Source organism: Mytilus edulis, chromosome 2, assembly GCF_963676685.1.
Source record: "Mytilus edulis chromosome 2, xbMytEdul2.2, whole genome shotgun sequence".
Taxonomy (NCBI): Eukaryota; Metazoa; Mollusca; class Bivalvia; order Mytilida; family Mytilidae; genus Mytilus; species Mytilus edulis.
The window spans coordinates 18,210,186-18,224,883 of NC_092345.1; the positions used below are offsets into that span (position 1 = coordinate 18,210,186).

General features: G+C 34.4%; 1 protein-coding gene across 1 annotated transcript in view; it reads left to right on the forward strand.

Moving 5' to 3' along the window:
• The first annotated feature begins 2,044 nt into the window (after positions 1–2,044).
• The window catches only part of LOC139510750 (uncharacterized), a 29,250-nt gene continuing 16,596 nt past the window's right edge, over positions 2,045–14,698 (forward strand). Inside the window, exons 1-3 of the mRNA XM_071297278.1 lie at positions 2,045–2,165; positions 3,018–3,329; positions 3,591–3,719. Coding sequence (XP_071153379.1) covers positions 2,045–2,165; positions 3,018–3,329; positions 3,591–3,719 — 562 coding nt within the window. The remainder of the gene's footprint in view (positions 2,166–3,017; positions 3,330–3,590; positions 3,720–14,698) is intronic.

Consider the following 14,698-nt stretch of genomic DNA (forward strand, 5'->3'; position numbering starts at 1 on the left):
TCTAACAGAAAGTAGAAGAGGTTTTCTTAAACCTTACTATGTAAGCCGAGTAAATGTTTTGAAATTCGGCACTTTATTATTTCAAAAAATATTCGGGTATTGAAAACTTTGTGTAAATTAATCAGAATTATCAATATAGAAGTATGTTCGAATTCTACGGAAGCCGGTTAGTGTCAGGGTAGAGTTTTATTTTTAAGTCGTTATAACGACTTAGCTAACTTGTTTAAGGTAACACGATACCGAATGGCATATCTCCCGATTTCCAAATTTTTTGGCATACGTGTACTTTGAATCGAGTTACATCGGAATATGTAATAAAAAATGGGGGTCACCATTTTTGTTTTTTTGTAATTTTCATAGGAAAACGTCAATTTTGGCGACAAATTTACTTAGGTATATAGGGGAAATGCCTTTTTTTCGGCTTATCTTTTTAGATTTTCGAATGGATGGCTATTTTCTGATATACGGAGAAAAACAAAAAACTAACATAATATCCAGGATTGCATAGTGAATCCATACACGTATAGAAACTCATATGTCACCATCCTTGTTTTTGAAATAAATGGCTTCAAAGTTGATCGATATGCCTAAAATTTGACCAAACACGTGTGACGTTATGGTGTACGGAATATAACGTTATTCCTTCTGAGAGAAATGGAGAAAAAAATATGTGTCGGGATCTGAATGAGTATATTTTATTTTCATTTCCCCTGTCCACTGTCGTAAAGTTCCTAGTAATGCAATATAAAATTCTACTGAATCAGTTATAATTTTATTTCGTCCTGCACATGGAATTTCACTCATATGAATTAATATCAATATCGTCCGATTTTCACATCAAACGAGCATATCATGACTTGAAACTTGCTTGAACAGGTTCCATGTGAATCTTATGATAATAGTTCTTGCATAAATCACCGGAATTTTGTACACGTTAAATTCACGTAAATATTTGAAATAAAATTATTCAAATAATATCTTTGTTCTAAAATTTGATTAAAACCATAAAAAATACCTTCAGATTTTTGTTAAGTTTACGTGAAAATTAAATGAAACATTTCACGTGAGACTGAGTTAAGTTGTTATAACGACTTAGCATATTTATCTTGTTATAACAACTTAGCTAACTTGTTTAAACGACTTAGCTAAGTTGTTATAACGACTTAGCATATTTATCTTGTTATAACAACTTAGCTAACTTGTTTTAACGGCTTAGCTTACTTGTTTAAACAACTATGCTAACTCGTTAAAACGACTTAGCTAACTTGTTGAAACAACTTAGCTAACTTATTATAACGACTTAGCTAATTTCACTCGTTATAACAACTTAGCTTACTCGTTATAACGACTTAGCTAAGTCGTTTAAACAACTAACCTATATCGTTTCAACAACTTAGCTAAGTTGTTTAAACGACTTAGCTAAGTCGTTAAAACGAGTAAGCTAAGTTGTTATAACCAGTTAAATTAGCTAAGTCGTTATTACAAGTAAGCTAGGTTGTTATAACCAGTTAAATTAGCTAAGTCGTTATAACAAGTTAGCTAAGTTGTTTAAACAAGTTAGCTAAGTCGTTTTAACGTGTTAGCTAAGTTGTTTAAACAAGTAAGCTAAGTCGTTAAAACAAGTTAGCTAAGTTGTTATAACAAGATAAATATGCTAAGTCGTTATAACAACTTAGCTAAGTTGTTTAAACAAGTAAGCTAAGTCGGTAAAACAAGTTAGCTAAGTTGTTATAACAAGATAACTATGCTAAGTCGTTATAGCAACTTAGCTTAGTTGTTTAAACAGTTTAGCTAAGTCGTTAAAACAAGTTAGCTTAGTTGTTATAACAAGATAAAGATGCTAAGTAGCTATAACAACTTAGCTAAGTCGTTTAAACAAGTTAGCTAAGTTGTTATAACAAGATAAATATGCTAAGTCGTTATAACAACTTAGCTTAGCCGTTTAAACAAGTTAGCTAAGTTGTTATAACAAGATAAATATGCTAAGTCGTTATAGCAACTTAGCTTAGTCGTTTAAACAAGTTAGCTAAGTTGTTAAAACAAGATGAATATGCTAAGTCGTTATAACAACTTAGCTAGTCGTTTAAACAAGTTAGCTAAGTCGTTAAACGACTTGAAAATAAAACTCTACCTTGACACTAACCGGCTTCCGTTGAGTTCTCCAGGTTTGTCACCAATCTCTCATCTTTGTTGCTCGTTTTGTGCAAACTTGTCATGCGCAGAATCTGTACGTTATTATATGTAAAAATATCTTTCTTTATACCATTAACTTGGTTTTATAAGAAATAAAGAGTTATATCGTATTAGATGTTATTTATGAGATTGAAAAACAAAGTATTATCATTTAATTTTTTTTTAAAGTGGAGAAAGATTTGGATTTTATCAGATGGATAAAAAGTAAAATCTCAAAAATACTGAGCTCCGAGGAAAAATCAAAAAGAAAAGTCCCTTATCAAACGGCAAAATTGAAGGCTAAAACACATCAAACGAATGGATTCCTGACTTGGTACAGGCATTTTCCTCTGTAGAAAATGGTGGATTAAACCTGGTTTTAAAGCTAGCTGAACCTCTTACTAGTATGACAGTCGCACCAAATTCCATTATATTGACAACGATATGTGAACAAAAACAAACAAACATAATAGGTAAAAACATGTCAAAAATATGGGTACAGCTATCAACATAATGTTATAATCTTAATCGCTATAAAAACAAACAAATATGTAACAAAAAAGCACAAAAGGCATAAAGATAAAGCATACACGCATCAATATACACTTGTATTTCAAATATCATGTTTGGAGGAGAAAGTAATGCGAACCGAGACCACTTTCCTACTCGGACATTTGGTCTTGTGTCTGTTCCAACATAATGTTGTTCAAGAGCAAGAGTTTTGACGGTTAAAAGCATGAAAGACATCCAATAGAGTTGAAGTGTTAAATCCATTGTTCAAAGCAGCAACAAAACAAAATAAAGAAAAATTGAAAAAAATACTTAATTGACCAAGTCTATTTCAGGAACAAATCCAACATCTCTTACAATTCCAAGCTTTGAAAGCTCATGGTACAACATAAGAGCACAGAATAAGGATAACACAGCTCTTCAAATAAACCATAATCTTGGGGAGTATCCGGCGTTTGTTGATGTGCAAATAAAAATACATAAAAATGGAAAAGACTATATCTTTACCGGTATTGGATCAGCACATAGAGATGATGACACAAACAATCCTTACGGAGGGACTGTGTATATTTATAATCAAATTGACATTGTTCTTACATTTCCACTGAAGCACAACGATTTTGAAACAGGAGGCATTGCATATACAGGTAAAATAGGATAATATAAATGACTTGTATTTCTGAATAAAATTTCCCATCAAAATTATTAAAGTTATGATAAAAAAATCCATATCCTTGAAAGTTCAAACAAATGATTTGAATGTAAAATTAAAGCAATGAAACATAAGAGCTCCATGAAAGCTTAACTTTAAAAAGCTAAATTTTATTAAATGTACATCGGAATTTTATGGTATAGTTCAATTAAGATTAAAAAAAAAACCCAAACATAAACATATATGTTTTTTTAAGGTTCCCATAAATTATACAATGGTCAATCAGAACTAGAAGGACCATTTATGACGGGAATGGTGAAGGTCAGAGCTTGGCGAAACTCGGACATGCCAAAACTTCAACTTAATATGTCGGTTTATGTCGACAGTAAGTATAAGAAATAATGTGAATTTATTTATTTTGATAAGATGCTAATTTCCAACTTTTCAGTATATGTAAATGTACACTGCTGTCATTCGCTGCATGAAGCACGTGACAGGTGCCCTATACTCCGACTATGGCTAATTATATAAATTGACTGGGATTGTCAGTATTCCGAACACAGGACGATGGTTCAGTATTCCGACCACAGAACGATGGTTCAGTATTCCGACCACAGGATGATGGTTCTCTCAGGCACACCGGCTTCCTCCACAAATAAATCTGACCGCCTCGAAATAGAACAATAGTGGTGAAAGTAGCATAAGACACCAATTAATGAAATAATCGCTGCATGAATAGGTTATGGATATTTTATATTATATATATGTGTGTTTTTTAGTTTATTTTAGTCTATGAGGCATGATTTTTCATTATCAATTGTTTTTGGCTTTTAACTAGCTATCGGTAACTAAGAGTACTCTTAAATCGTACTTTCTCGTTAATTTGACCTATTAATACTATTTGTAATGCTTTTTGTAAGTGTTTGGCATTACCATAAATTTTCACTTCTCCGTGCTATGAACAACAGAATTATTTATTGTGTAAAAAATATTTCTATTCTACATTTAAACTGTATACCTAACCACAAAATTATGTTCATTTACCTGTGTATATTATTGTATATGACGGTTTATTATGGCACCCTCAACGAAGTTGGGGTGACATATTGTTATTGTTCGTTTCTTTTTATCTTATATTCATTCTTCCACACTTTTTTGTCCATGCTATTTCTCAGAGTTATCTTGAACAATATTGATAGAACTATACCATAATGAGGACCACTATACGAAATTGTGCAATCGGGGTATGGCATCATCAAGATGGCTGCCGTTGCCATGGAAACTGATAAAATGTGAAAAAAAATGCAAATTCTAAATCTTTTGTTATAAGAGCCAACTTAATGAAACCTTATGTAAATGTTGGCAGTGGTGCCCTGAGGTACCAACAGTACTTACCTTCTGCAAAATCTCTACAATTGCTATGGAAACTGGAGAAAAGTTTAACATTGAACCTATGGGGAAAATCATCAAACCAGCCTTTTCTAAAGGAATATAAGATCAAACTCAAAGAAACTTTATGAATATATATCATGGCATAAGTCGATGTTGAAACTGTTGTTGGAATTTTCGAAATGGACACCGTTACCATGGAAACAGCAAAAATGTTCAAAAATCTCAAAATGCTCTAAACTTAATGAAACTCATTATAAATGACCAATGGCAAGTAAAGATAAGACTTTGGACTTCGGAATTTCCAAAATGGCCGCCGTTGCCATGGAAATCTTCAAAAATTCCAAAAGTTTCAAAATGCTCCATAATTGAGGAAACTTTACAACTATGTCTAAAATGGACATTTGTAAAAGCGGTCTTTGACCTTGGAATTTTCCAAACTGGCTTCAGTTTAATGGCAATGTGGAAAGGGTGCCATCCGCTATTGCTTGCAATGGCAAATCTAGTTATGTCACCCGATCGACAATGTCGGGTGACATATTGCTTTTCCTCTGTTTCTTTGTTATGGCACCCTCAACGGAGTTGGGGTGACATATTGTTATTGTTCGTTTCTTTTTGTCTTATTATTATTATGTCACCCGATCGACAATGTCGGGTGACATATTGCTTTTCCTCTGTTTCTTTTTCTGTATTATTATTATTATACTTCCACCTAATTTTGTCCGCCCGCTTTCTCAGAGCCAAAAGTACCAATCCGAATGATGGTGCACTATAACAAGGAACCCTGACTCCCCAGAGTCTGTGCAAAATTGGAACTAAAAAATGGCTGCCATCACCATGGAAACGGAAAAATGGTGAAAAAATAAAATTTTGGAGTTCCTTGAATTATTTGAGAATGCTTAAGCTTAAAATCTTTAGATTTTAATACAATGTAGGTGCCCACTATATACAGGTTTTGGATGATTTTGGCACATTTTGGAACTGCTATGTTGCCATGGAAACTACACCAAAAATTTCAAAAATATGGAAATGCTCCAATTTTTTTGAAACTTTAGCATAACGATGAGCAACTTTGGTAGATATGGAATTTGGCGTTGGAATTTCCAAAATGTCTGCCGTTTCCATGGAAACAATACAAAAAGGTCAAAATGCTCCAAAAACTTCCGGGTTTGGTGAATAACTTTGGTATGCTTGAACTTAAAATCATCAAATTTTTATGCAATATAGTTGTTCACTATATACAGGTTTTGAATGATTTTGATAATCATTGGAACTACTATGTTACCATAGATACAGGAGCAAAAATTTCAGAATGCTTCAAAATTGATGAAACTTGATATGATTGTTAACTGTCAAGTCTAGATATGACTTTTGAAGTTGGAATTTCCCAAATGGCCACGGTTGCCATGGAAACTGCAAAAATGTCAAAAATTCTCAAAATGGTTTTAACTTAATGAAATTTGATATTATTGGTAACTGACAAGTTAAGATGAGACTTTTGACTTTGAAATTTTCAAAATGGCTGCCGTTGCCATGGAAACGGTATAAATGTGAAATACTTTAAAATGCTCTGAATATACTGAACATTTACAAAAAGATGAATAGCCATGCATATGTGTGCATTTACTGTTAAACAAGTTTGAAATGGCTGCCGCTTAGTGGCAATAGGGGGAAGGGGGTGACATCCGCTATTGCTTGCAATGGCAATTCTAGTTATATTTATTCTTCCACACTTTTTGGTCCATACTATTTCTCCGAATTAGCTTCAAAAATATTGATGAAACTATACCATAATGTAGACCACAACATTTTATAGTGCAGTGGGGTATGGCACCATCAAGATGGCTACCGTTGCCATGGAAACGAAACAAATGTGAAAAAATCCCGTTTTTTGTTTTGGTGAACTATTTGGATAGGCTTTAACTCAGAACCATTATATTTTAATACAATGTAGGTGCCCACTATATACAGGTGTTTGGATGATTTTGGCACTCATTGGAACTACTATGTTGCCATGGAAACAACACCAAAAATCTCAAAAATCTCAAAATGTTCCAAACTTAATGAAACTTCACAGTAACGATGAGCAACATTGGAAGATGTGGAATTTGGCGTTGGAATTTCCAAAATATCTGTTATTACCATGGAAACAATGCAAAAAGGTCAAAACTTTGAATTTTCACAGAACATTCCAGAACATCAATGTTAAATTTGTTCTAGAGACATTAGATGATATATTGGTATGCCTACATGTTATGACCATATTAGGAAATTCCAAAATGGCCGCCATTGCCATGGAAACTGGACAAAAGTTTAACATTGACCCTACGGGAAAATACACTTAAGCTGCATTTTTTTTTAAAATATAACAACAATTCCACGTAATCAGGAGTATGTGCACGTAATGCTGTACTGCTAACATGTACTAGAATATGCTAGAATAAAACTATGTATTTTATTTAACGTGCTTCTTTTCTATACAAAAATCGCGCTTTTAAGAGAAAATCTCCACCGACAGAATGAGAAACACTCAGAGTACATATTACTGACATTTCTGCACTTGCGTTAAAGTACATATCCGTGAATGACACACCTGTTAAAATCTACACATTAGCTGAAATCAATCGATAAACATGTAATTTAATTGTACACGATAAGTTACATGTATTGTGTGATACGCGAGCTATTGAAGAATAAATTGAACAGTTAGTACGCCGCTCCGTCAATATATACACGTGTTGTCTGTCCAACGTCCCCTCTAGAAAGAATATTAATAAGTCCACGATAATATCCTTGAGTATCACGTGACACCACCTTCCTACTTGCGCGCGTGTCTAATTTTAGATTTAAAAGGATTCCCAAACTATGTATAGAACTGAAACGTATTCAACGGAAGAGAAAAAAAAGGGGGGGGGGGGGGGGTTGTTGTCGTGTGTGTGAGTAAAAGCTGATTCCCACATGTATAATAGATATTTGACTTTTGTACACTCATAAGTATTGATGCTACTGTGACCATGTGCAGTACGGGGTGCCATCCTCAGCTATTGCTAGCAATAGCAAATCTAGTTATGTCACCCGATCGACAATGTCGGGTGACATATTGCTTTTCCTCTGTTTCTTTGTTATTATGTCACCCGATCGACAATGTCGGGTGACATATTGCTTTTCCTCTGTTTCTTTTTCTGTATTATTATTATTATACTTCCACCTAATTTTGTCCGCCCGCTTTCTCAGAGCCAAAAGTACCAATCCGAATGATGGTGCACTATAACAAGGAACCCTGACTCCCCAGAGTCTGTGCAAAATTGGAACTAAAAAATGGCTGCCATCACCATGGAAACGGAAAAATGGTGAAAAAATAAAATTTTGGAGTTCCTTGAATTATTTGAGAATGCTATGGAAACAATACAAAAAGGTCAAAATGCTCCAAAAACTTCCGGGTTTGGTGAATAACTTTGGTATGCTTGAACTTAAAATCATCAAATTTTTATGCAATATAGTTGTTCACTATATACAGGTTTTGAATGATTTTGATAATCATTGGAACTACTATGTTACCATAGATACAGGAGCAAAAATTTCAGAATGCTTCAAAATTGATGAAACTTGATATGATTGTTAACTGTCAAGTCTAGATATGACTTTTGAAGTTGGAATTTCCAAAATGGCCACGGTTGCCATGGAAACTGCAAAAATGTCAAAAATTCTCAAAATGGTTTTAACTTAATGAAATTTGATATTATTGGTAACTGACAAGTTAAGATGAGACTTTTGACTTTGAAATTTTCAAAATGGCTGCCGTTGCCATGGAAACGGTATAAATGTGAAATACTTTAAAATGCTCTGAATATACTGAACATTTACAAAAAGATGAATAGCCATGCATATGTGTGCATTTACTGTTAAACAAGTTTGAAATGGCTGCCGCTTAGTGGCAATAGGGGGAAGGGGGTGACATCCGCTATTGCTTGCAATGGCAATTCTAGTTATTATTATTCTTCCAACTATTTTGTCCGCCACTTTTCTCGGAGCCAATGGAACCAATCTTAATGATAGTTAAGTATAATAGGGAACACAAAATTGCGGGTTGCAGTAGGGTCTAAGACCATAAAAAATGGCTGCCGTTTCCATGGAAACTGAACAATTGTGAAAAATTCCACTTTTTGGTTTTTGGGAATAATTTGGAGATGCTTAAACTCAGAATCATCATATTTTAATACAATGAAGGTGCCACCCATATACTGGTTTTAAATGATTTTGGGCAATCATTGGAACTACTATGTTGCCATGGAAACTACACCAAAAATTTCAAAAATATGAAAATGCTCCAAATTTTTTGAAACTTTACCATAACGATGAGCAACTTTGGTAGATGTGGAATTTGGCGTTGGAATTTCCAAAATGTCTGCCGTTTCCATGGAAACAATGCAAAAAGGTCAAAATGCTCCAAAAACTACCGGGTTTGGTGAATAACTTTGGTATGCTTGAACTTAAAATCATCAAATTTTTATACAATATAGTTGTCCACTATATACAGGTTTTGAATGATTTTGACAATCATTGGAACTACTATGTTACCATGGATACAGGATCAAATATTTCAAAAAAATTCAAAATGCTCCAAAATTGATGAAACTTAATATGATTGTTGACTGGCAAGTCTGGATGAGACTTTTGACTTTGGAATTTCAAAAATGGCCACCGTTGCCATGGAAACTGCAAAAAAGTCAAAATTCTCAAAATGCTTTGAACTTAATGAAACTTGATAGTATTGTTAACTGGCAAGTAAAGATGAGACTTTTGACTTTGAAATTTTTAAAATGGCTGCCGTTGCCATGGAAACAGCAGAAATGTAAAAAAATTTAAATGCTCTCAATGTACTGAAAATTTACAGAAAGATGTATTGCCATGCATATATGTGCATTCACTGTTAAACAATTTTGAAATGGCTGCCGCTTAGTGGCAATGGGGGGAAGGGTGACATCCGCTATTGCTTGCAATGGCAATTCTAGTTATGTCACCCGATCGACAATGTCGGGTGACATATTGCTTTTCCTCCGTTTCTTTGTTATGGCACCCTCAACGGAGTTGGGGTGACGTATTGTTATTCTACGTTTCTTTTTTTTTTCTTATTATTATTAAGTCTTTTCACTTTTTTGTGAAAAGACTTATTGTATTTGTTCTGATTATTATTATTATTTTTTTCTTCCGCCACATTCTGAAATTTTTGTTTCGCAATATGTCGCTTAGATATTTTGTATATTGTATCGTATAGTTTATACGGTTTTACATCTCACCCTGCTAAGACGAACAATTTTCTTTGTAAGAGTTATCTCCCTATTCACTGTTTATCATCTGTGTGCATCTCCTTCGTAACAAAAAAAGATATCGACAGAATTCTTTTTACAAATTGTTCGTTACATCCTCAGTAAATTTTGGCTAATTTGGATCGAAGCAATTTGATGAATTTTTATAGGAGTTATCTACCTTTACAAAAAAAATTTGTCGGTATGTTTTTTTAACTCATAAACAGTGAACCGTATAACCCTGGAATGTTTTTATTTGAGTCCACTGGGTCCTAACTTAGAAAATGAGGTCAAGGTCAAAGGTCAAGGTCAAGTTCTCAATTGTGACTTTTGCTTGTTTTTGCATTTTCTCCGACTCTGTGAGAGATACATATAAAAGAACAAGTGCAAAATGTTTGCTTTATTGTAATGAAGATATGCTACATTTAGTCTTACACAATTAAATGGCATCTCATAGGAGTTGGTGCCCCTGAAATGTCTTGATATGAGGTTATTTGATTATAACTTCAATTAAGTTCATTATAAAGACATTTGACCTTATACAAAAGGTTAAGTGACAAATGACCTTGAAAAATGGCTACCGGAAGTGACCTTGAGAAAACCGGAAGTAGTTTTTTTTGTAATTTTTTCACATATAAGTACTCAGAATCCATATATTTTGTCATATCGATACATAAACTGGTTACTGAAGACTAAAAATGACTTCCAACAAACCGGAAGTGGCCAATTATCTCCCATTCTACATACAAAAGTATATAGAAACTATATATTTTTGGAATCAGTGTGAAAGAAGCTATCATATGAGACCGGAAGTGACATTATTTTCACCGGAAGTAGCATATTATCTCCCTTATATCACTCAAAAATATAATTAAACCATTATTTATCGCATTAGTATGAAGAAACTACCTACTTATCCAAATTTCTCTAATGTGGAAAGACTTTCAATTGTTCTCTGAACAATTGGTTTTTAATTATGGCACCCTCAACGGAGTTGGGGTGACATATTGTTATTCATCGTTTCTTTTTTTTCTTATTATGGCACCCTCAACGGAGTTGGGGTGACGTATTGTTATTCTACGTTTCTTTTTTTTCTTATTATTTTTATTAATCTTCTTCCACACTTTTTGTCCACGCTAGTTCTCAGAATCTAATGGGTCAATGATGATGGAACTCTACTATAATAAGGACCCCCATGTGAAGTTGTGCATCTTGCTATGGAATGGTCCAAGATGGCCCCCGTTTCCATGGAAACGGTAAAAATGTAAAAAAAAATCAAAATTCCAACTCTTTCATTGTAAGACCCAACTAGATGAAACTTCATGGAAATGTTCCTTGGTATGCCCTGATATACCGACAATATTTAGAAATTCCAAAATGGCCGCCATTGTCATACATGTAGAAACAAGGCGAAAGTTTAACATTGGCCAAATGGGAAAATACATTAAAGCTGTATTTTCTAAAGGAATATAAGATTAAATCTATTAAAACTTTATTGATATATTACGTGGCATGTCCCAAAGTGGCACCTGTCTTTGGAATTTTGGAAATAGTAACTGTTACCATGGAAACAGCAAAAATTTCAAAAATTTCAAAATGCTCCAAACGAGATGAAATTTTACAACAATGTTGATAAACATATGTCTGAAAGCGTTCTTTGACTTTGAAATTTTCAAAATGGCTGCCGCTCACCTGGCAATAGGGGGACGAGGGTGCCATCTGTTATTGCTAGCAATTACAAATCTAGTTATTTTTATTTTTCTTCCACACATTTTGTCCGCGCGAGTTCTCAGAATTGAACGGACCAATGTTTATGGAACTCAACTATAATGAGGAACCCCATTTGAAGTTGTGCACCTTGCTATGGAATGGTAAAAGATGGCCGCCGTTTCCATGGAAACAGCACAAATGTGAAAAAAATCAGAGTGTTCCAAACTGGAAGAAACTCCACAGGAATGTTAACTGGCATGTGCTGATTTCCAGTTTGACTTTGGAATTTTCAAAATGGCTGCCGTTACCATGGAAACAGCTAAAATATCAAAAATTCGAACTCTTTCGTTATAAGATCCAACTGGATGAAACTTTATGAAAATGTTCTCCAGTATGCCAAGGTGTCAAGCCAATATTTGGATAGTTCAAAATGGCCGCCGTTGTCATGGAAACAGGGGCCAAGTTTTGCATTGACCCTATGGAAAAATGCATAAAATCAGCATTTTCTCAGAGAGTAGTGCACCAAAGTGAATGAAACTGTATTGATATATAACATGACATGTGGCAATGAGATGTACGCTTTTAGAATTTTGGAATTATCTACTGTAACCATGGTTGCAGCACAAATGTTCAAAATTTCCCAAAAAAATTAAGTACTGCAAACTGGATGAAACTTTACAAGAATAGTGACTGGCATGTGTGGAGTTGCATTTTGAAGTTGGAATTTCCAAAATTGCCGCCGTAACCATGGAAACAGCAAAATTGTCCAAAATTTCAAAATGCTCCAAACTCAATGAAATTTTGCAAAAATGATAATTTGCAAGTGTAGATGCACTCTTTGACTTTGGAATTTCCAAAATGGCTGCCGCTCGCCTGGCAATGGGGGGACGAGGGTGCCATCCGTTATTGCTAGCAATTACAAATCTAGTTATGTCACCCTGACGGAGGTCGGGTGACATATTGTTATTGTACGATTCTTTTTTTCTTATTCTTATTCCGCACTTTTTGTCCAGCTTAGTTCTCGGAACTGCATGGACCAATGTTGATGGAACTATAACATAATGTTAATCACCATGTGTAGTTTTGCACCTGACTTTGGAATTAAAAAAATGGCTGCCATTGCCATGGAAACAGCAAAAATGTGAAAAATAGAAATGTGTTCCAATTTATATGAAACTTCTATGATATTAAGAGACCCATGCACACTTCAACATGGTACATTTTTTTTTCAACTGGGGGGTCTCTAGACATAATTTGAGGGGGGGTGAATTTTTCATGGAACATTCCAGAACATAAGTGTTAAACTAGTTCTACCGACATTAAATGTTATATAATTGTATATTATCATGGGGAGAACAATATGCAGCAGTAGTTTGACTTTGGAATTTTTAAAATGGCGACCGTTACCATGGAAACAGCAAAAATACAAAAAATATCAAAATGCTCCAAATTCATTGGAATTTAAAACAGAAGATACAATGTATGCAAAAATCTGCATTTACTGATGGACAATTTCGAAATGGCTGCTGTTGAGTGTCAATTTGCAGACCAGGGTGACATCCGCTATTGCTTGCAATGGCAATTCTAGTTATGGCACCCTCAACGGAGTTGGGGTGACATATTGTTATTCTACGTTTCTTTTTTTTCTTATTATTTTTCTTCTTGCAACAAATTTTGTCCAGGTGATTTCTCGAAATCAAATGAACCAATGTTGATGGAACTCTACTATAGTAAGGACCCCCAAATGCAGAGTTGCAGTAAGCATGGAATGGTTCAAGATGGCTACCGTTTCCATGGAAACAGAACAAATGTGAAAAAATCCAGTTTTTTCTTTTGGTGAACTGTTTGGATATGCTTTCACTCAGAAACATTATATTTTGATACAATGTAGGTGCCGGCCATATACAGGTGTTGGATGATTTTGGCACTCATTGGAACTACTATGTTGCCATGGAAACTACATCAAAAATTTCAAAAATATCAAAATGCTCCAAACTTCCTGAAACTTCACAGTAACGATGAGCAACATTGGAAGATGTGGAATTTGGCGTTGGAATTTCCAAAATATCTGTTGTTACCATGGAAACAATGCAAAAAGGTCAAAACTTTGAATTTTCACAGAACATTCCAGAACATCAATGTTAAATTTATTCTAGAGACATTAAATGGTATATGATTATGGAGGGCAAAAATTGTAGCGGGGGTTTGACTTTGGAATATTCAAAATGGCCGCCGTTGTCATGGAAACTGGGGCCAAGTTTTGCATTGACCCTATGGAAAAATGCATAAAATCAGCATTTTCTCAGAGAGTAGTGCACCAAAGTAAATGAAACTGTATTGGTATATAACATGACATGTGGCAATGAGATGTCTGCTTTTAGAATTTTGGAATTATCTACTGTAACCATGGTTGCAGCACAAATGTTCAAAATTTCAAAAAAAAATTAAGTGCTGCAAACTGGATGAAACTTTATAGGAATAGTAACTGCCATGTGCAGAGTTGCATTTTGAAGTTGGAATTTCCAAAATGGCCGCCGTAACCATGGAAACAGCAAAATTGTCTAAAATTTCAAAATGCTCCAAACTTAATGAAATTTTGCAAAAATGATAACTTGCAGGTGTAGATGCACTCTTTGACTTTGGAATTTCCAAAATGGCTGCCAATCGCCTGGCAATGGGGGAACGAGGGTGCCATCCGTTATTGCTAGCAATTACAAATCTAGTTATGTCACCCTGACGGAGGTCGGGTGACATATTGTTATTGTACGATTCTTTTTATGGCACCCTCAACGGAGTTGGGGTGACATATTGTTATTGTACGTTTCTTTTTTTTCTTATTTTTATTCTTCCACACATTTTGTCCACGCTATTTCTCGGAATTGGTCAGACCAATGTTGATGGAACTATACCATAATATGAACCGACATGTGAAGTTGTGCAAGAGACATTGGAATGGTAA